Source organism: Chiloscyllium punctatum, chromosome 15 (genome assembly GCF_047496795.1).
Source record: "Chiloscyllium punctatum isolate Juve2018m chromosome 15, sChiPun1.3, whole genome shotgun sequence".
NCBI lineage: Eukaryota > Metazoa > Chordata > Chondrichthyes > Orectolobiformes > Hemiscylliidae > Chiloscyllium > Chiloscyllium punctatum.
The window spans coordinates 97,402,060-97,424,299 of record NC_092753.1 but is presented as its reverse complement, the minus strand read 5'-3'; the positions used below and the strand labels follow the sequence as shown (position 1 = coordinate 97,424,299).

Genomic DNA, 22,240 nt, shown 5'->3' with positions numbered 1-22,240 from the left:
GTGAAACCGTGACACAATGTCAAATAATGGGCCACAGAATAGCTTTGGGGAATTTAATTCAAAACAAAAACCCAATATGACATTGGCTACCCTGGTCTGAAAAAATACATCTCAAATTTCAAATGGATCGAGTGCTGCTAAACCAGGCCGGTATGTGTGTGTGAATGCTGTTTCCTTCCTGCGCGATGACCTCCTGTTTCAAAGCTAACTCCTGGCATTTCAATTTACACGGTTGGGAATTCTGACAGGAGCTGATACAGCACGGGGAACAGTGCTTTCAATTCCAATGCCAGAGGAGGGACCAGTTGGACCCAGTCACGTGGACTGTGTTTGCTTGACTCATTGCAGGTGCTTTAGTTCAAACTCAATCACAGTGAGCCTGCTCTAAATATGCCTGCCACTGATCATAAAGCCATGACCTCTCATTCTAGGCTGCCCCACATGAAGGGACGGGCCCCTCCACATCCAAGGTGACATAGCATGGGAAATCCGGGCCCTGGAACCTCCAGGAGGATGTAAGCATCCTCAACCAACCCGACTGAAGGATAATGCAATTAACATCACAGTAACTGGAAAGGACATGTAACTCAGTGAGGATGTATTCTGTGTCAAACCAAGCATAGACGTAAAAATAGAGAGAAAGAAATATTCAACAGAGAGTAAAGAAAATGAAGACAAAGGGAAATGAAAAGAAATCCAGATCCTCCAATAATGATTGATGCTTGAAGGAAGAAGAATGACAAAAGTTAATTTTCAGTGCCAGAGAGGATGTTGGGTAGTAATTAATTTTTGCTGTGTGGCATACTGAGTTCAAAGACAGAAGCTTGACACCAGTGAATGCATTTCACAGTGAGGTACGTAGAAGTTGCAGAGTGAACATCGCAGCCAGCAATCCTCAGTCATTTCTTAACCTTATACCTACCCTTTGCCCGAACATTCCTCTGTCATTAACATTTGATTAATTGTAAGAACAATTTACACTCCTCAGTGTGGAATACCTGGTCAGCATGGACGAGTTGGACTGAAGGGTCTGTTTCCATGCTGTACAACTCTATGACCATTATTCGGATAACAAAATCTGATCCATTGCCTTTCAGGTGAGACATTAAACTAAAGCCTCATTTACCCTCTCAGGGGATGCAAAAGATTGTCTGACCACTATTGTGGTCCTCTCCTCCAGGGATATAAGCCAATGTTTATCACTAAACTAACCTTATCACAAAATGGCTTCATTGATCCTATTATTGGTTGTTGGATCTTGCTGTATTCTGATTGGCTGCCACGCATCTTTACGTTACCAGCTAACTCAGCACAGATTACTAAATCGACCCCAAGCCTGACAGGATGATTAGGTTGCCAAGGGAACAATGTGATTTATAATTTCCTATTCAGTTTTCTTCTTTTATGGGATGTGGGTTTTTATAACCCCTCCCTAACTGCAACTGAATTGACTGGCCATTTCAGAGGGCAGTTAAGAGTCATCCACATTGCTTTGGGTCAGGAATGGTAGGCCAGACCAGGGTAAGGATGCCAGATTTCCTTCCCTAAAGGGCATTAGTGAACCAGATGGGTGTTTAACAATCATTAGATAGTCACCCATAACCTAGCTTTACTTTTAATTGGCCTATTCAAAGATGTCATTGTGCACTTCTGAGATTGGTATTTGAACCCAGGTCTCCAGGCTAAAAGGTACCAATGTGCCAGGGAGCCCTTTCCCAAGCTTCTTTGTCAAAAGCCAAATTTGACTTATTTCACATGTGACAGGGTGAGATTCAGACCAAAGTCTACGAGTAGTTTCGGGACGTCTAGTCAAGTGACAATACCACAAGACCACAACCTCCTCTTAACTCAGTAACTGTTGGGAGTTGACAGAGGAGAAAAGCCAAGTAAAAATCTGTCCAAGTCAGACTGGAATCCATCAGTGGATTGAGTGATAGCACAACCATCTCATGAATTAAAAGATTGTGGACTCAACTATTACACTGGAGGTATGAACAAATAGTCAAGGCTGGGTCTGTCACTGCAGTGTTGAGGAAACATTATTCCGGCATTGAGAAAGCAGGAGATGACAGCTTCGCTTCACTTGGAGGTTGCCACTGATGATGTTACCTAGCCAGGTAATGAAACGTCTGGATACCAAACTTACAGCTCAGCGAGCAAACCTACACCCTAAACCTCAAACCTACACAAACCTTGCAGGAAACATTATGTTGGAAGCAGCACCTTTCAGATGGGATGTGAAAGCAATCATTGACCTACTTGGTTGAATGTTAAATAACCCAAGCCACAACTTCAAAGAACAGCAGGGGTGTTCTGCTCACTGTCGTGGGCGAACAGCTGAGCACCATCGCCGAAAAAAGAGCAACTGCTTGTGGGATCTTGTTGTGCTCAGATTGGTTTCCAGGTTTCCTTACAATACAATAGCGACTGCACTTGAAATTTTGCTTTGTTGGCAGTCGATTACTGTGAATCCCTAAGACTGTGAGGGGCATTTTGTTACTCTGAAATGACCATTCCAGCCAGTCTGTGTAGACTCAACAAGGCAGCCCTAACCACAAATGTCCATTTTATTCAACTGTGCTGCCACGTAATCTCATCTGAAAGGTGGATGCGTTCATCTTCTCAATTGCCACACAGTGTTCAGTCTCATATCCTCCAGCCTAGAGATTCCCCCGGCTCCCTTCCCTGAATCTCTGATCACGTACCTGCTATCTACTCTCCTCATTCTGTATCAGCATGCTGGAGCTACCTATCAGCACTATGGGTGTCTCTACAACGTGTGGATTGCCCTGGTTTAGGATGGTAGCTCACTAGCGCCTTCTCAAAGCTGAGTAGAGATGGGCTATAGATAATGACCCAGCCAGCAACACCCACATCCCATGACAGAATAATAAAAATAATTCTGCATTCTTTAACTAATGCAAATACATTCTTTAGTAGGGTTTTTAAGGGAATGACTATACTTTTACAGTTACTCCATTGTGTGTTGGCTATGGTTTAGTTTGGTAGCACTTTCTCTCAGTGTCACACAGTTTCAGATTCAATTCCCACTCCTAGTTTTGAGCTCCAAACTTCGGTGCAGTGCTGAGGGGGAGCTGCACTGTCAGGGGAGCTGTCTTTCGGATGGCTCGTTAAACTGCAGCATCATATGCCCTCTTCAATGCTTGTTAAAAGTTTCAAAGCACTCATTTGAGAAAGCAATCCCTGACACCATCCAGGACAAAGCAGCCCGCTTGATTAGTACCACATCCACAAACTTGCACTCCCTCCATCACCAACGCTCAGTAGCAGCAGTGTGTACCATCTACAAGATGCACTGCAGAAATTCACCAAACATCCTCAGACAGCACCTTCCAAACACACAACCATTTCCATCTCGAAGGACAAGGGTAGCAGATACACGGGAACACCACTCCCTGCAAGCTCCCCTCCAAGTCACTCGCCATCCTGACTTGGAAATATATCACCGTTCCTTCACTGTCATTCAGTCAAACTCTGGAATTCCCTCCCTAAGGGTATTGTGTGGACTGCAGCGGTTTAAGAAGGCAGCTCATCCCCACCTTCTCAAAAGCAAATAGAGATGTGCATTAAACACTAGCCTAGCCAGCGACTCCCACATCCCAGGAGTGAATGAATAATGTTTCCAGAGACATTACTGAAGGCTGTGAATGCTCTAAGATGTAGGAGATTGTCTTGTGGCCAGTTGTATTGTTATGTAATCGTGTCTGCTGTACTTCATCTGAGAATTCAGAAAGACTTTGAGAAACTTAGGAAGACATCAGCGTTGCTGCATGATTGAAATAAAGTTCTGACAAAATTGATCATGTTTAACTGTGAGGGTGGCACAATATCACTAAACATGGAGAGAATATGGAGGAATTTAACTGAAACTGGGAGTGAGGAACTTTGGGAATGTCAGGAGACTGGGGTATTTCTGATTCACATGTTTCGAGAAGATTAAGGGGAGTTTTGACTAGTGCTGGAATGCTTGAGAATTTTGGATGGAGGTAATATTGGCAGGAGGGTTGGTATGTTTAAGAGGGGGGGGGGGGTGGGAGGGTGGGTCATTGTTCTGGGGACCTAGGTCTTAATCTTTACATGACCGATGTTAGAATTTGAATTCAATAAAAAATCTGAAATTAAGAGCCTAATAGTGACCATGAAACCATTGTTGGAAAAACCCCATCTAATTCACGAATGCCCTTCAGGGAAGGAAATTGCCGTCCTTACTGGTAGGTATACCATGTGACTTCAGACTGTGCTTGATCCTTAATTGCCCTCTGGCAATAAATGCTGGCTGAGCCAGTGATGCCCTCATCGCATGAGTGAATAAAAAAAGTCTCAGATTGTAAGTTGCCATGGTCCCACAGGACTGCTTGCTCTCTCTCTCTCTCTCTCTCTCTCTCTCGACAACTGGGTTGTCGTTTAATCTGAGAGTCAAGGGGAGAAGGAGAGTCCTTAATGGCTATCTCAGCTGGTGCAAGAAATTGGACCCACTCTGCATCACAAATCAACCGTCCAGCATAACCAAGCCCTTGACTAAACCAAGCCACAGGTCAATAGGAAAAGAGCAGCGTGAGGTTAATAAGGAGAAAATGTCTTTCTCAGACAGTGGTGATCCAGAACAGGTTGTCTGAAAGGGTGCAGCGTGGTTGAATAGGAACTGCCAAAAGGGCATTTGGATAAGGACTTGCACAGGTAAAACTTGCAGGGCTTGGCGAAAGAGCAGGAGGTGAAGGGTTAACTGACTAACTCTTCCAAAACACAATGTAGACACGATAAGTTGAATGGCCAACATGAATCTATGAGGAGAGATGAGCCAAACAGATAATGCATTGAACTTTCTGCTTGTTCATTTAGTCACACAAAGCTCTTCAAAATGGAACATTCAGGAGAGCTTATTGGGTCTTTAAGCTGTTATCTCTAATCAAGGTATTTGCATGCACATTGAAATTAATTCTGTTCACGACAGGAGGAGTTTAACTAGGATATTAAACGTTTTCTGCAAACTGCACCTGAACAATAAAATGCCTGGATAATACACCATCTCACTGAGGGTTGATTACATCTTTCATAGTAAAATAAATTTATGATCACTCATCTATTTTTTTTAGGCAACTATTCATGCTAAAAGTATCCTGATCCATGAATGTATGTTCCCAGATCCATTAACCAACAGGGAGTGAGCGCATCAACCATTATGCTGAGGCTAATTGTCATATTAACATTTTTATGAGATGAAAAGGGGCCTCTATGTCTTCCTTAACAAGCGTGTAATATTTGCACAAATCCTCCAGACTGTGAACCAATGAGCATTGTGATTCTACAGAGTATGAACTGAGAATGTTTTCATAGAGAAGGGTGACACACCAGGACTGTGAACAGCAGAAGACTTTAGGATCGATTGTCAGGAACTGTACTTGGAAAACCTCATCCCTTACCCCTCCCAGCACTCCCTCTATTAGATTTTTACAGCTCTTTAGAGCAAAGCTTCAAGTTAGCAAATCATTCCCGGAAGTTACAGGGTCACAAAAGTTCCAACACACAGAGTAAAGTTCCCAGGACAGGGACAGCACGGGGTTAGATACAAAGCAAAGCTGCCTCTACATTGTCCCTGTCAAACACTCCCAGGACAGATGCAGCATGGGGTTAGGTACAGAGTAAAGCTGCCTCAACACGATCCCCATCAAACACTCCCAGGACAGAGCCAACACAGGGTTAGATACAAAGTAAAGCTCCTCTACACTGTCTCCATCAAATACATTTAAGGGTTGGCAATGGTCTAGTATTATTACCACTGGGCTGTTAATCTAGAGACCCAGGTAATGTTCTTGGGACTGGGTTCAAACCCCACACAACAGATGGTGGAATTTAAATGCAAAAAAATCTGGAATTCAGAGTCTAATGATGACCATGAATCAATTGTCAGAAAGACCCAAGTGGTTCACTAATGTCCTTTGGGGAAGGAAATCTGTCATCCCTTCCTGCTCTGGTCTACATGTGACTCCAGACCTACAGCAATGTGACTGACTCTTAACTGCCCCCTGGGCAATTAGGGATGGGCAATAAATGCTGGCCTGATCTCATCCTGTAACTGAATTTTTAAAAAACTCCCAGTACAGTGACAGCACAGGGCTAGATACAAAGTAAAGCTCCCTCTACATCGTACCCATCAAACAAATGGCCATGTTCTACAATACTAGAATAAACCAGGGTGGTGTGTGCAGCCAGAACTGTTGAGTTGGACGGATGGATTGTGCTAAATTTAAGAAGGGATGGAATATATATTTTGCTGGCTTCAGGGCCAAGAATACAAGACCAGTTAAACTGCCTCTTCCAGTCCTATACAATTCAGATGCCATGGTGACTACTGACATAATGAATCTGCTTTGTTCTTCGAGACATTCCCAAGTGAGACATACTGGACTGTTGGGGATCCACCAAGCCTTGAGAGGAAACCTACAAGCCAATGAGATGTTGGTTCAGTTCCGTACATTTCACTCAGCAGGCAATAGTAAACGGCCTCTGTGATTACTTCCCATCCAGTTACTTACACGGTTTGGATTCTGACATATGACTGGAGCCTTTCCCCTTCAGAAGTAGGAAAGTTGGAGCTGAAGAGGGGCATTGCTTTTACCATCTTTCTATGGTCTGCTGAGCCTTTACCTCTGGATCCGAGTTACTGTCGACACCAGAGTGAGAGAATCACACTTGCCCGACTCTGTCCATTCCTCACCACTTCAGGACTACATCAAGTGTCTGTTCCCTCCACAATGAACCAGTCCAATGCTCTCCTGACTGACTTCCCACATTGCAAACCTTATACATTTGCATTCATCAAAATTTCTCCTCACCTTCTCACCTGCACCAACTCCCATTTGCCTGGGCCAATCCCTGCACTCCACTTTGGTTCTGATTTTAAGATTCTCATCCTTGGTTTTAAATCCCCATGCCATGATCCTACCCCCTCCCAATCTCTAACTTTTCCAGCCTTCCTCCCCTTTAGAGAACTCTGTGTTCCTCCTCCATCTCTGACCTCTCACTCCATCAGTAGTGACCATGTCTACATCTGCCTGGGCTCTCAGGTTTCCTTCCACCTAGCATCTCTTGACTTCTCTTACATCTATCTCCCACTTGAAGATAGGCGGTATGCCCATCCTTTTGTTCAATTTGTTCATGGACATCAGTATCACTGGTGAGACCAGCGTTTATTGCCAATCTGTAACCTCAGACAAGGATCAGCCCCATTACTCTGGGTCTGGAGTCACATATCGGTCAATCCAGGTTAAGGACAGCAGTTTTCCATCCCCACAAGACATTAATGAACCAGAGCGGTTTTTGCAACAATTGGCAGTGGTTACATGAATACTATTGAGATGTCTTTTTCAAAAATCATTTTTATACTAACTTTACTGGATACGACAGAGGGCTGTGTTACCTGTGCTAATGGAGAAGCGATGTTTCGGGCATAAGCCTTTCATCAGGAATGGCATTCCTAATGAAGGATGTATGCTCGAAGCATTGACTCTCTTGCTCCTTGGCTGTTCTTTTCCAGCTCCACACTTTTCAACTCTGATCTCTAGCATCTGCAGTCCTCAATTTCTCCGAGTAACCTGTGCTAATCCAACAGAGCACCACCTGTGAAGTTCCCACACAAGTGCCTAAGGAAACAGGCACTAGCTAAATGTCTTAAATGCAAACCTCACCTTAACACCCCACTCGCCAAAAGAATAGCAGAACAAAATTGGCACAGAATTCCTAGAGTAATGACTAATAATACCCACAACAGGCTCTGTAAATACAACCAGGAAATTTTGTGCCAAAAAACCTTATTCACTAGTACAACAAATAATGAAGGGACAGAGTCAGCACAATAAGCCATAGACATTAGCTACAAACACAGAAAAATGAAAAATGTAGACCTGCAAAAACAACTAGACAAACTTACACAAAATAACAACTCAGACAACACAGAAGCATGGATAAAAAACTTATCTGACCGACCCTTAACAGACAATGAAACCATCTTAGTAAGAGGATTAAATTACAACTTCCAGGATGAGGACAAGAAAGATTTCTTAGCAGCATTAGAAACAACACTGAAAGACAACCAACACACAGAAGAAACTCAGCAAACCCTCAGACAGACAATCGCACCAACATTAAGCAGGAAAAAGGAGGGAAACACACTCCATACACAAGAAAGGAAAGCACTAGAAGGACTAAAAAAAAACATTGTTATCCTACTTGCAGGCAAAGGACACTTGAGAGTCATTTTAAATCAAAGAGACTACACTGAAAAACCAAACGCACTACTTGCAAATACCAACACTTACCAACAAGTGGCAATAGACTCAATCCCACAACTAGAAAAGTGAATCACAGCCCTACTCAAAAACCTTCAGAAATCTGGAGAAATAAATAAGACTCACTTCCAAAAAATGAAACTACATGGATTCAACACACCACGCTTCTGCGGAGTACCCAAAACTCACAAACCAGGAGCACCCCCCCTGCCCCCCCCCCGCCCCCCCCCCCCCCCACCCAGACCCATAATCTCGGTACCTGGAACACCAACTTACAGATTGGCCAAGAAGCTACACCAAAGGCTAACACACTTAGTAGAAAACTCTCACGACTCCATTCACTCCACCCAAGAATTTCTGAAGACCATCAAAGACACCAAGATAGAAGAGGATGAAATAATGGTCTCCTTTGATGTAACAGCCCTGTTCACATCCATCAACATTAACCTGGCCAAGGAAACACTGACTACACTATTAGAAGAACCAAAGACACATACACCAAACATCATCAACTTCATCAGCAAGGACAGCATCGTCAGTGGACATATGTCCTAGCACCCACTTCACCTTCAACAACAAAACCTACAGACAAACCAGCAGAATATCCACGGGATCTCGAATATCAGGGTTTCTTAGCAGAGTCAGTAATGCAGAAACTTAAACAAACAGCTCTGCTAACCATCCAACCCGAACTTTGGGTCCGCTACGTGGATGACAACTTTGTCATCACTAAACAAAACAAATTAGAGGAAACCTTCAAGACCATCAATAATACCCTGACTGGCATAAAATTCACTAAAGAGGAGGAAAACAACAACAGACTGCTGTTCCTAGATGTCGCAGTAGAGCGAACAGCCAATGGGGAACTTCAAACCAGCGTCTACAGGAAAACAACACATACGGACCAAATATTGAACTACAGAAGCAATCATCCCAAAATCCACAAATGAAGCTGCATTTGAACATTATTCTATTGAGCCACCACACACTGCAGCACAGAGGAACTATGCAGAGCAGAGGAAAATCACCTAAATAGTGTATTCAAAAAGAATGGGTACCCAATGAACACAGTCTGTCGATTTCTCAGCAACAAACCCAAATAAGCAGACAAAATGCACCCAGAACCCTGGCCACTCTCCCCTACATCAAAAACACCTCAGAAATGACTACCAGACTACTCAAATCCCTTGGTATCATGGTAGCCCACAAACCCACCAACACACTAAAACAGCAGCTAATGAACTTGGAAGACCCATATAGACAACAAGCAAAACTAATGTAATTTATAAAATACCTTGTAAGGACTGTAGCAAACACTACATTGGACAAACTGGCAGAACACTAGCCACCAGGATACATGAACATCACCTAGCCACAAAATGACATGACCCACTCTCACTAGTATCCTTCCATACAGATAAGGAAGGACACCACTTCGACTGGGACAACACATCCATCCTAGGACAAGCCAAACAGAGACGTGCGCGAGAATTCCTAGAAGCATAGCACTCCAACCGGAGCTCTATCAACAAACGCATTGACTTGGATCCCATTTACCACCCCCTGAGAAAAAGAACAGGAAATGACATAACCAGAGGAGATGACATTACCAACCCAAGGAAACCGAAACACATAAATAAAAAGTGGGCCGTACCACCAGTGCTTCATTCGGAGTCTCACTGATGAAGTTACCTAGTAGGGTGACAAAACATCTGAAAACAAACTTTCCAGCTCAGCGAGCAAACCGACATCCAGAACATCAACATGAGCTACAAATCTTCTTAAAACTCACTAACACCTGTGCTGATGTCCTTTTCAGAGTTTAGTGTCAGAAGTTTTCTCAAATAAGTTGCGAAGTGCCCTGAGACATTTTACCATATTGAACTTGTCATATAAATACTAGTTATTGTTATGTGATGAGTCTTGACATGAAGATGTGTGTGTGAGGGAGAGAGAGAGAGAGAGAGAGAGAGAGACTGAGATAGAGACAGAGAGCATGTGCGTTTGTGTGAGACAGAGAGCCTGTTTGAGTGTGTGTGTTTGTGTGTGTGGGTGGGTGAGTGAGTGAGACTGGGATAAAGGCTGTGTAGAACTCCAAATCAGTCATATTTTTCAGACATTTCAAAGGGCCAACAGCAGGTGGTACAGCACAATGTGACTCTGATATAATTTGAAAGAAGGATTTACTGTAAGCTGACAGATTCCATCATTCCTGGGCTTCATTCTCTCGAGCATTCCTTTGTTGGCTGTACCTGACAGTGGAACCTTCCCTGACTGAGATGGATCATGGAAGCTGCTGGGAGGGGAACGTCATTGTCTGGGATGGAATCATGGAACATCACTGCCATGTCCTCACCACCACAGAATTCAAGGTCCCCATTGTCCTTCCTAACTCACCAACAATGGAGACCCGGAGGTGGTCAATCAGTGACCACGTCAGCAGCTCCTTGAGGGTGCTGTACCTCAGTGTTTGACCAGGTACTTTCCCTCTGATTCATCATCGCTGTCCCAGTACATGACTGGAGCAGAAAGCCCACCGAGCGACCAACCAAAGATCCGAGGGACCTAAGACCCAGTGAGCTGCCTGTTACTATGCCTGCCACTCTACTTCAGTCAAAAACTGGAAGAATATGCCCTTAGTATTTTGAACAGAAACAATTTTTTCACAGTAAGATCTAAAAAATACTGGACTGAGGTGAATACTGAGAGGTTTTTTTAGCTTTTGTTTGATTTTTTTAATTCTTCAGATTAAAGGGATCAAAGGGTATGGGGGAGGAAGTGGGAGCAGTGGACTGAGTTGGATGGTCGGCCAGGATCATAATGAATGGTGGTGCAGGCTAGAAGGGCTGAATGGCCTACTCCTGCTCCACTTCTAATGTTCCAATGAATAAATCTAAAATTGAAAGCTAGTCTCTGTGATGGTGAGCATATAACCAACATCCATCTATCATTCATAAAAAGATGGTCTACCAATGTGCTTCCAGGAAGGAAATCTGCCATCATATCAGGTCTGGCCAAGCAAGAAACTGAGTCCAAGAGCAATGAGGGAATGGACAATGAATGCTGGCATTGCCAGTGACGCCCCCATCCCATGTAAGAATAGAGAAAAGGAAATCTAGAATCTTCTGAATATTCCATCAACTTAGCAATAGGGCGTGCAGAGAGGCAGGAGCAGAGGAAGGCCATTCAGCCCCTCGACGCTGCTTCAATGGGATGAAGATTCTCCTTCACACTGTCCCTCAGGTAGCAGGAGGTGCTGGTTACCTGTCACTGAGCTGTCCAAGTTGTCGAGGCTGGAACCCGGAGTGTGTGCGATACCCCGCAGAGGCCTGGCCAGCTCCAACGCTTCTTCCTCGTCCTCATCATCCTCATCCTCATCCGGGAGGTCCGTCTCCATATCAGAAATTAACGTCCCGGAGATGTAGCCCAAGGGGAGTGCCGGGGCCTGAGGGGGGAGAGAGCTGCCCTGCATTTGCCTGCATTAGGAAAGAGCATAAGAGACATTTTTAAGGACGAGTACATTATCTTTACACAGACTCAGACACAGTTTGTGGTAAACTCTAGCTTTACTCTAATGATGTAGTCTCATGTTTGGAAGTGTCAATGACACTGTAGCTGGATAGTTAGATGTTTAAACATCTGTCTGGATGTTTCCAAACTAGACATCAATGTCCTCTCTGTCTCCATCCCTTACCTCTGTCAATCAAAGAGATCACCCACACTGGCTCCAGAATTCAATATGATCATAGCAGATCTTCCAATTCAGTCCCCTGTTACCCCTTGCTCCCCATACCCTTTGATACCTTTAGCCTGAAGAATTATATCTAACACCCAAAAAAACTCACTGTTTTGACCTCAACTCCATTCTAGGACAGTGATTCCCTGAGGCTCACCACGCTCTGGGAGCAGAAATGTCTCCCATTTCAGTTGAAATGGCCGAATGCATTTCCTGAAATTGTGACCCCAGGTTAGCGTCATAGAGTCATAGAAATGTATAGTATGGAAACAGACCCTTTGGTCCAACCCGTCCATGCTGACCAGATATCCCAACCCAATCTAGTCCCACCTGCCAGCACCCGGCCCATATCCCTCTAAATCCTTCCTATTCATATACCCATCCAGGTGCCTTTCAAATGGTGCAATTGTACCAGCCTCCACCACATCCCCTGGCAGCTCATTCCATACATGTACCACCCTCTGCATGAAAAAGTCGCCCCTTAGGTCTCTTTCCCTTCTCACCCTAAGCCTATGCCCTCTAGTTCTGGACTCCCTGAACCAGGGAAAAGACTTTGTCTGTTTATCCTATCCATGCCCCTCATAATTTTATAAACCTCTATAAGGTCACCCCTCAGCCTCCAATGCTCCAGGGAAAACAGCCCCAGCCTGTTCAGCCTCTCCCTGTAGCTCAAACCCTCCAATCCTGGTAACATCCTTGTAAATCTTTTCTGAACCCTTTTAAATTTCACAAAATCTTTCCGATAGGAAGGAGACCAGAATTGCATGCAATATTCCAACAGTGGTCTAACCAATGTCCTGTACAGCCGTAACATGACCTCCCAACTCCTGTACTCAATAAGGTAAAAACAATGACTGCAGATGCTGAAAACCAAATACTGGATTAGTGGTGCTGGAAGAGCACAGCAGTTCAGGCAGCATCCAACGAAGGATGCTGCCTGAACTGCTGTGCTCTTCCAGCACCACTAATCCAGTATCCTGTACTCAATACTCTGACCAATAAAGGGAAGCATACCAAACGCCTTCTTCACTATCCTATCTACCTACGACTCCACTTTCAAGGAGCTATGAACCTGCACTCCAAGGTCTCTTTGTTCAGCAACACTCCCAAGGACCTTACCATTAAGTGTATAAGTCCTGCTAATATTTGCATTCCCAAAATGCAGCACCTCGCATTGATCTGAATTAAACTCCATCTGCCACTCCTCAGCCCACTGGCCCATCTGATCAAGATCCTGTTGTAATCTGAGTCAACCTTCTTCACTGTCCACTACTCCTCCAATTTTGGTGTCATCTGCAAACTTCGTAACTATGCCTCCTATGCTCACATCCAAATAATTTATATAAATGATGAAAAGTAGAGGCCCCAGCACCGATCCTTGTGGCACTCCACTGGTCACAGGCCTCCAGTCTGAAAAACAACCCTCTTCCACCATCCTCTGTCTTCTACCTTCGAGCCTGTTCTGGCTAGCTCTTCCTGTATTCCATGAGATCTAACCTTGTTAACCAGTCTAACATGGGGAACTTTGTCAAATGCCTTACTGAAGTCCATATAGATCATATCTACTGCTCTGTCCTCATCAATCCTCTTTGTTACTTCTTCAAAAAATGCAATCAAGTTCGTGAGACATGATTTCCCACACACAAAGCCATCTTGACTATCCCTAATCAGTCCTTGCCTTTCCAAATACGTGTAAATCATGTCCCTCAGGATTCCCTCCAACAACTTGCCCACCATTGACATCAGGCTCACTGGTCTATAGTTCCCTGGCTTGTCCTTACCACCTTTCTTAAACAGTGGCACCATGTTTGCCAACCTCCAGTCTACCGGCACCTCGCCTGTGACTATCGATGATATAAATATCTCAGCAAGAGGCCCAGCAATCACTTCTCTAGCTTCCCACAGAGTTCTAGGGAAGACCTGATCAGGTCCTGGGGATTTATCCACCTTTATGTGTTTCAAGATATCCAGCACTTCCTCCTCTGTAATATGGACATTTTTCAAGATGTCATTATCTATTTCCCTACATTCTATATCTTCCATGTCCTTCTCCACAGTAAATACTGATGTAAAATATTCATTTAGTATCTCCCCCATCTCCTGCGGCTCCACACAAAGGCCGCTTTGCTGATCTTTGAAGGGTCCTATTCTCTCCCTAGTTACCCTTTTGTCGTTAATGTATTTGTAAAACCCTTTGGATTCTCCTTAACCTGATTTGTCAAAGTTATCTCATGTCCTCTTTTTGCCTTCCTGATTTCCCTCTTAAGTATACTCCTACTGCCTTTATACTCTTCTAAGGATTCACTTGATCTCTCCTGTCTATATCCAACATATGCTTCCTTCTTTTTCTTAACCAAACCCTCAATTTCTTTAGTCATCCAACATTCCCTATACCTACCAGCCTTCCCTTGCACCCTGACAGGAATATACTGTCTGTGGATTCTCGTTATCTCATTTCTGAAAGCTTCCCATTTTCCAGCCGTCCCTTTACCTGCGAACATCTGCCCCAAATCAACTTTTGAACGTTCTTGCCTAATACCGTCAAAATTAGCTTTCCTCCAATTTAGAACTTCAACTTTTAGATCTGGTCTATCCTTTTTCATCACTATTTTAAATCTAATAGAATTGTGGTCGCTGGCCCCAAAGTGCTCCCCCACTGACACCTCAGTCACCTGCTCTGCCTTATATCCCAAGAGTAGGTCAAGTTTTGCACCTTCTCTCGTAGGTGCATCCACATACTGAATCAGAAAATTTCCTTGTACACTCTTAACAAATTCCTCTCCATCTAAACCTTTAACACTATGGCAGTCCCAATCTATGTTTGGAAAATTAAAATCCCCTCCCATAACCATCCTATTATTCTTACAGATAGCTGAGATCTCCTTACAAATTTGTTTCTCAATTTCCCTCTGACTGTTAGGGGGTCTACAAAACAATCCCAATAAGGTGATCATAACTTTCTGATTTCTCAGTTCCACCCAAATAACTTCCCTGGATGTATTTCCAGGAATATCCTCCCTCAATACATCTGTAATGCTATTCCTTATCAAAAACACCACTCCCCCTCCTCTCTTGCCTCCCTTTCTATTCTTTCTATAGTATTTGTATCCTGCAACATTAAGCTGCCAGTTCTGTCTATCCCTGAGCCATGTTGCTGTAATTGTTATGATATCCCAGTCCCATGTTCCGAACTATGCTGTGCGATCATCTGCCTTCCCTGTTTGGCCTCTTGCATTGAAAGAAATGCAGTTTAATTTATCTGTCCTAACTTGTTCTCTGCTTTATCCCTGCCTGCCCTGACTGTTTGACTCGCTTCTGTTCTCAACTGTGCCAGTGTAATAGTGATCTCTTTCCTCACTGTTTCCCTGGATCCAACCCCTGCCACTTTTCTAGTTTAATTCCTCCTGAGCAGCTCTAGCAAATTTACCTGCCCTTCATAAAGCCATGGTCTGTATTGCCAAGATTATCCCTATCTCCTTTCTTGAACAAGGGAATAACATTTACCACCCTCCAATTATCTAGCACTACTCCAGCAGACAGTGAGAATGCATTACCATCACCAAAGGTACAGCAGTCTTTTCCCTCGCTTCCTGCAATAACCTTGGGTTTATCCCGTCTGGCCCAGGGGACTTGTCTATCCTCAATGATTTTCAAAATTTTTAGCCCATCTTCCTTCTTAACATCAATCTGTCTGAGCATATCAGCCTGTTTCACACTGTCCTCACAAACAACAAGGTCCCTCTCACTAGGAATACTGAAATAAAATATTCATTAAGGGCTCCCTTACCTACTCAAACTCCAGGTGCAAGTTCCCTTCCCTATCCCTGATCAGCCCTATCCTCACTCTGGCCATCCTCTCATTCCTCACATAAGTGTGGAATGCCTTCGGGTTTTCCTTAATGCTACCCGCTATAACTTTTTAATGCCCCCTTCTAGCTCTCCTAAGTCAGTTCCTTCTGGCTACCTTGTAACCCTCTCGAGCCCTGTCTGATCCTTGCCTCCTCAACCCTTGAGTAAGCTTCTTTCATCCACTTGACTAGATATTCTACATCCCTTGTCACCCCAGGTTCCTTCACCCACAAGCCCTTCCTTGCCTCAGTGGGACAAACCTGTCCAGCACAATCAGCAAGTGCTTCATAAACAATCTCCACATTTCTGTCATGCATTTTTCTGAGAGCATCTGTTCCCAATTTATGCTCCAGAGTTCCTGCCTAATAGCATTGTAATTTCCCCTCCCCCAACTAAATACATTCCCATACCATCTGCTCCTATCCCTCTCTATGGCTATCATAGAGGTCAGGGAGTTGTGGTCACTATCACTGAAATGTTCTCCCGCCCAGAAATCCAACACCTGACCAGGTTCGCTGTCAAGCACCAAATCCAATGTAGCCTCCCCTCCAGTTGGCCTATCTACATTCTGCGACACACCCAACAAAAACTTTCCATCCACACTATTTGCACTGAGAAAACTCCAATCAACATTAGGGAAGTTGAAGTCACCCGTGACAAAAACCCTGTTACTTCTCCACCTTTCCAAAATCTGCCTCCCAATCTGTTCCTCCGTGTCTCTGTTGCTACTGGGGGGGTCTGCAGAAAACTCCCAATAAAGTGACTGCTCCTTTCCTGTTTCTGACTTCCACTTAGGGGTGTTGCCTCTTGGCAGAGATAGTAGCAGCCTTGTAAAAATGTGAGTAGGATACAGCAAACTGAGATGAAATGGCACAGAAAGTAGAGATTGTGTTGAAAATGGCCATCAGAAAACGTTTATATCTGTTAGGTATAATGAGGTACTATATTCTAAATTATTGAGGTGTAACTTGGAGACAGGAAGTTCCTGGGCTACAGACAGGTTCTGCTATGTAGTCTATTCAGTTTGGACACAAGTTGGAACACAATATAAAGGAGCTGTTCGTAAGTACGGGAAATGTTCTTATGTTAGGTCTTTACAACTATGAATTGAGTATCTTGGTACGAGCGTTCATAATCTGACATTCGTAAGTCAGGGACCACCTGTAAGTAGCCCACAGATTGTGTAAATTCAGAGGCCCTTTTGTAGGAGAAATCTTGATACTACAGCAAAGTGAAAGAATATAGTCGTTACAGTAAATGTTTGCAGGGCCGTGTGGAAATGTCAGGGCTGACTGAGTGCGTCTTGCATCAGCAAGATGGGCCAATTGGCCTTTCTCTGTGCTATATGATAATATGATAATTGTTTCTCTGTGAGGGATGGAAGCCCAAAAAGTAAGTCATTAATGGGCCCGGTGGTTTAAAAAGCCTCACTTGACATACACAGGCCATTGATTAGTAACAACATTGGTTCTCATTCACAAGCAGTAATTTGGTTTTCAGGTTACTGCTAATAAAATTTAATCTGTGCAAACGCAAGGTTACAGTGCACAAAAAAGAAATAATTGCAGGCAAGGTAATGCTGGGTAATCAGAATTACCAACTTAATGGTCTGCATTAGTAAATTAAAGTCTGTAAAACTGAGATCTCAGCCTTAGATAACCACATTCTCATGTGCTCGCTGGGTTCTGGCAGTCAATAAAACTTCGCTGTGCTGTGCTAATCATTTTAAGTTACTCAGTATTCTGTTTCGGAGAAATGTTGGGGAGTTTTCCTTTGGTGGCCTGGGCCAGTATTTGTCTGTCAGCATAAACTCTGACATGGAGTAGCTGGCCCGAATGGCCTTTGCTGGATATATTTTCAGGAATGGGAACAGGAGCCACTGCTTCCACTTAAAAGGTTTGCTTTGCATTATGCATATTAATACACTTTGAAGAAACCATCTTTGTTGTAAGCTCAAGCCACTTTCAGTATCTGTGTTTTTTATGAAGTATACTGTTTAAAAGTTCACCTCATGTTTTCAAACCGTTGAGTTTAAAATTATAATATTGACATAAAACACAATTTCATGACCTAGATGGACAGCAAATGTTAACTGAGCATGGTTGCAAACAGAAGGCCATTCTTCTGTTTGACTGGCGATAGTAAACTCAGGAGAATTGTAAACTTGGGGAATAGAGTGTGGAACTCCAAAAGGACATTGCCAAGTTGGTGCAGTGGGTAGGTACATGGTAGGGGAGGTTTAATGCAGTAAAGTGTGCAGTGATGCATTTTGCTCAGAAGAACATTGACAGACAACATAGAGTAGGAGGTACAATTTGAAAGAGGGTGCAGGAGCAGAGGGACCTGGGTGTAAAAGCCAAAAGAATTGTGGATGCTGGAAATTATAAAAACATAAAAAGAAATTGCTGGGAAAGCTCTGCCAGCAACTCTGGAGAGAAATCAGAGTTAACATTTCAGGTCCGGTGACCCTTGCTCAGAGTTGGGTGTTCTATGTGCACAGATCACTGAAGGTGGCTGGATGGGTAGAGAGTGCACACAGTGTTCTCAGCTTTATTAATAGGGGTACAGAGCACGAGAGTAAGGAGGTGATGCTGAACTTGTACATCACCTGTTAGACCTCAGCTGGAGTACTGTGTACAGCTGTGGGTGCCACATTATAGGAAAGGTAGGAATACATCAGAGAGAGCAATTTACAGGAATGGTTCGAGGAATGAGAACCTTACAGCTCTGACGATAGATTGAGGAAGTTGGGACTGTTCTCCTCGGAGAGATGGAGGCTGGGAGGAGATTTGGTAAAGGTTTTCAAAACCATGAGCGGGCTGGACAGAGTTGCTGGGAGACGCTGTTTGTGCTCATAAAAGGAACAAGAATGAGAGGGCAGAGATTTAAAGCGAAGGACAAACGAAACAAGGGTGATGTGAGAGAAAACTTTTTATCACGCAGCAACTAGTTAGGATTTGGAGTGTTTGGAAATGCGGTGGAGGCAGGATCAGTTGAGGCTTTCAGGAGAGGCATTGGATGGTTATTTGGAGAGAAATGGTGTGCAGGGAGATGGAGAAATGACAGGAGATTGGCATGAAGTAACAGAACCGGTGCAGGCACAATGGGCTGAACAGCCTACTTCTTTGCTGTAACAATTCTGCTGGCCCTTTGAAGGGTCTTGAGGGCAATGCCCATTGAAGGAACGTGCTCTCCGGAACATTCTGAGCTCACCATGCTTGCCGTGAGATGTCAAAGTGGTAGGCCCGGCTAATCTCATCGAGATGGGCTTGTAGCATCGGCTGCATCTCCTCACGGGGTGAAGGGGTAAGGGTGGCCGTCGACTGTTGGCCAAAGGAGATGGCAGGCGAGGAGGCGATCCCGCGGACTGGCGGCGTTGGCACACGGTCTTCCTCTTCCTCTAGCTCATCCTCCATGCCCTGGTGCAGGTAACTCTTCACAGGGGGCGGGGCACACCAGCCATCACTGTCATAGCTAAGGGTGGGGTGTCAGAGAAACACAACGGTCAGTCAGCACCGAGACTGGACTACTACAACTACAACAACAACAACAACAACAACCTGCCTTATGTGGCAGTCAAAATCCCTCCTCCTCCTCCCAAAACAATTCATAGGAGCTGAGATGTCACCTTTTTCTTTAATAAAAACTTAAGTTATCTCGAGAATGGCCCACTGTCAAGGAAAGGCCGCCAGCATTCTCAAAGATCCATCCCACCCTGACAATGTTTTTCTACAACCTCTACCATCGGGGAGAAGGTACAGAAGCCTGAACACACGCACAAGCCGGTTTCGTAACAGCTTCTGCCCTACTGTTGTCAGAATACTGAATGGACTCACAAACTCTTAACATTCACCTGTACCTGTGTGTTTTGTTTTTGCCGCTGTTTACCTATTATTTCCTTATCTATGCTACTGAACTCTGTGGTCCGTCTGTATTGCTCGCAAGACAAACCTTTTCATTGTGTCTCGGTACACATGACAATAAATTCAATTCAAATTCAATGTGACTGGAAAGTAGTTCTGGGTTTTACATATTAATGAACTGAAACCTGCAACCACTTCTCAAAGATGAAAGACTTAACAGCAATCTAGGTTTGTTCAATATATTATTTCAGTTGCATGACACTGTGATCTTTTGCTACAAATTCTGTGTCCCATGATCAGCTACCTGATGAAAGATCAGTACTCTGAAAGTTAGTGCTTCCAAATAAAGCTGATGAATATGACCTGGTGGTTGTGTGATTTTAAAATTAATTCACAGGAGAGTAGCTTGAGACTGCCATGATCAGACATGAGGACAGGTGGTTGAAAGCTTAGACAAGAGGAAGTGTCTTTAAGGCTTTGCAAGACCAGAAGAAACAGCAGCAGGGACACAGCATTCAGCCCATTGAGACTGCTCGAACATGCCACATGATCATTGGTTGATCTTGAGTTTAAATCCTTTCCCTTCCTCACATCCCCCTTCATTTCCCCAAGACGGGTCAATAACACAGCTTTAACTATACTCAATGACAGGGCAGTCACAACTCTCTGGGGAGCGTGGAGAATTCCAAAGATCCACATCTGTCCAAGTGAAGTGACTTGTTTCACTCCAGTCCGAAGTGATTGGCTCCTTATCCGGAGATTGTGTCCTTGGGTTCAATCCCCTGATCAACAGAAACAATCTTCTGTCCTCTCAAACCCCCGTGTGTCTTTCAATATGATTGCCTCTCATTTGTCTAAACTCCTGAGAATCTCCTCCCAATCTACTCAGCATCTTATCATAGAACATGGAGAACAACTTAAATGAAGACTCGCTGCACTGCACCAAGGCAAGATATCTATCCATTACTTGTTTTAAAACCTGTTTTCTTGAGAAATTGGAATACCTGTACACTCAGATTCTTCAGTCAGACTCCATCTAGACTCTGACTTTCCTAAGAACAACACAGAAACATAGAAACTAGGAGCAGGTCATTCAATGGCTGAGGTTGGCTGATTGTCCAACTCAGTTCCCTGCTCTTGCTTTTTCCCCCATACCCTTTGACCCCTTTAGCCCTAATAGGACTGTTTTTACTGGAGCTCAGGAGGTTGAGAGGCAACCTGATCGAAGTTTATAAAATAATGAGAGATACAGATAGCTTATGCCTGAAACATCCACTCTCCTGCTCTTCAGATGCTGCTTGACCTGCTGTGCTTTCCCAGCACCACACTTTTCGACTCTGTGGGTGATGACATTTCTCCGCACCTCAGTCCGAAATGGTCTACCTCATATCCTTAGACTGTGACCCTCTGACTTCGATAAAACCTTCTCTTTGCCCTTCCAAAATTTTAGCACGGCTTACTTTGCCTGCGTTGAAATTAATTTTACCCACTCTGTAGGTGTGATACTATATTCCAAGCATTTGGTGTCTGTTTTGGTTTTACAGCACCTGCAGTTACCTGTCTATGATTTAACACTTTTGGTCTCATTGAACAATCTCCAGTGAAGTAATTAAAATTCATAATCTGGGAGAAGCCTAATGTATTAAAGTATGTGTGGTGCTGAGATGGTGCTTTATCGGAATAAATCAAGGCATGACCCTGTCTCACACATCCCTAATATTAAAGAGCCTTTTGTCGGTGACCTCCTCCATTCATAGTGACCAAGGTTCAGCTCAAATACACTTTGGATAATTGATTCGTTGGAAGTGAAAATCAACAGATTCTGAGTGTTCTAATTTAATTATTGAGTGATCTCTTCGCATTATGAAGCAGGAGAACATTTGAGGCCCACTACCTGTGATCTTTTAGATGCTTATCACAGCAACTTCCTTTAATAGGAAGGCAAGTTATTAAAAACTGACAGCACAGAAAAAGGCCATTTGGTCCACTATGCCTGGGTTAGCACTTTGGCTGAGCTATTCAGTAGTTCCCTCTCTCTTTGATCTTTCCCCAGATAATAACAACAAAGCAAGAAGCACTTCAACAGCACCTACCTATCCTACAACGACAACCTCCTAGGTGCATAGAAGCAGTTGTCAGACCATACAGGAGCAAATTAGGCCATTCAGCCCATCAAGTCTGATCTGTCATTCAATCATGGCTTATATGTTTCTCAACCCCGTTCTCCCCATAAGCCTGGATCCCCTTTATTAATCAAGAACCTATCTATCTCTGTCTCAAATACACTCAATAACTTGGCCTCCACAGCGCTCTGTGGCAATGCATTCCACAGAGTCACCACTCTCTGGCTGAAGAAACTCCTCCTCGTCTCATGGTGGCACAGTGGTTAGCTCTGTTGCCTCACGGCGCCAGAGACCTGGGTTCAATTCCTGCCTCAGGCGACTGACTGTGTGACGTTTGCACATTCTCCTCGTTTCTGCGTGGGT

General features: G+C 44.0%; 1 protein-coding gene across 8 annotated transcripts in view; it reads right to left on the bottom strand.

Annotated features, from left to right (window-relative positions):
• Positions 1–22,240, bottom strand: part of robo2 (roundabout, axon guidance receptor, homolog 2 (Drosophila)) — a 1,634,458-nt gene that overhangs the window by 30,544 nt on the left and 1,581,674 nt on the right. For all 8 annotated transcript variants that reach the window (XM_072585780.1, XM_072585785.1, XM_072585784.1 and 5 more), the window contains 2 exons: positions 19,105–19,365; positions 11,571–11,782 (listed from right to left, as the gene is read on the bottom strand). In XM_072585780.1, the coding sequence (XP_072441881.1) occupies positions 11,571–11,782; positions 19,105–19,365 (473 nt within the window). The remainder of the gene's footprint in view (positions 1–11,570; positions 11,783–19,104; positions 19,366–22,240) is intronic.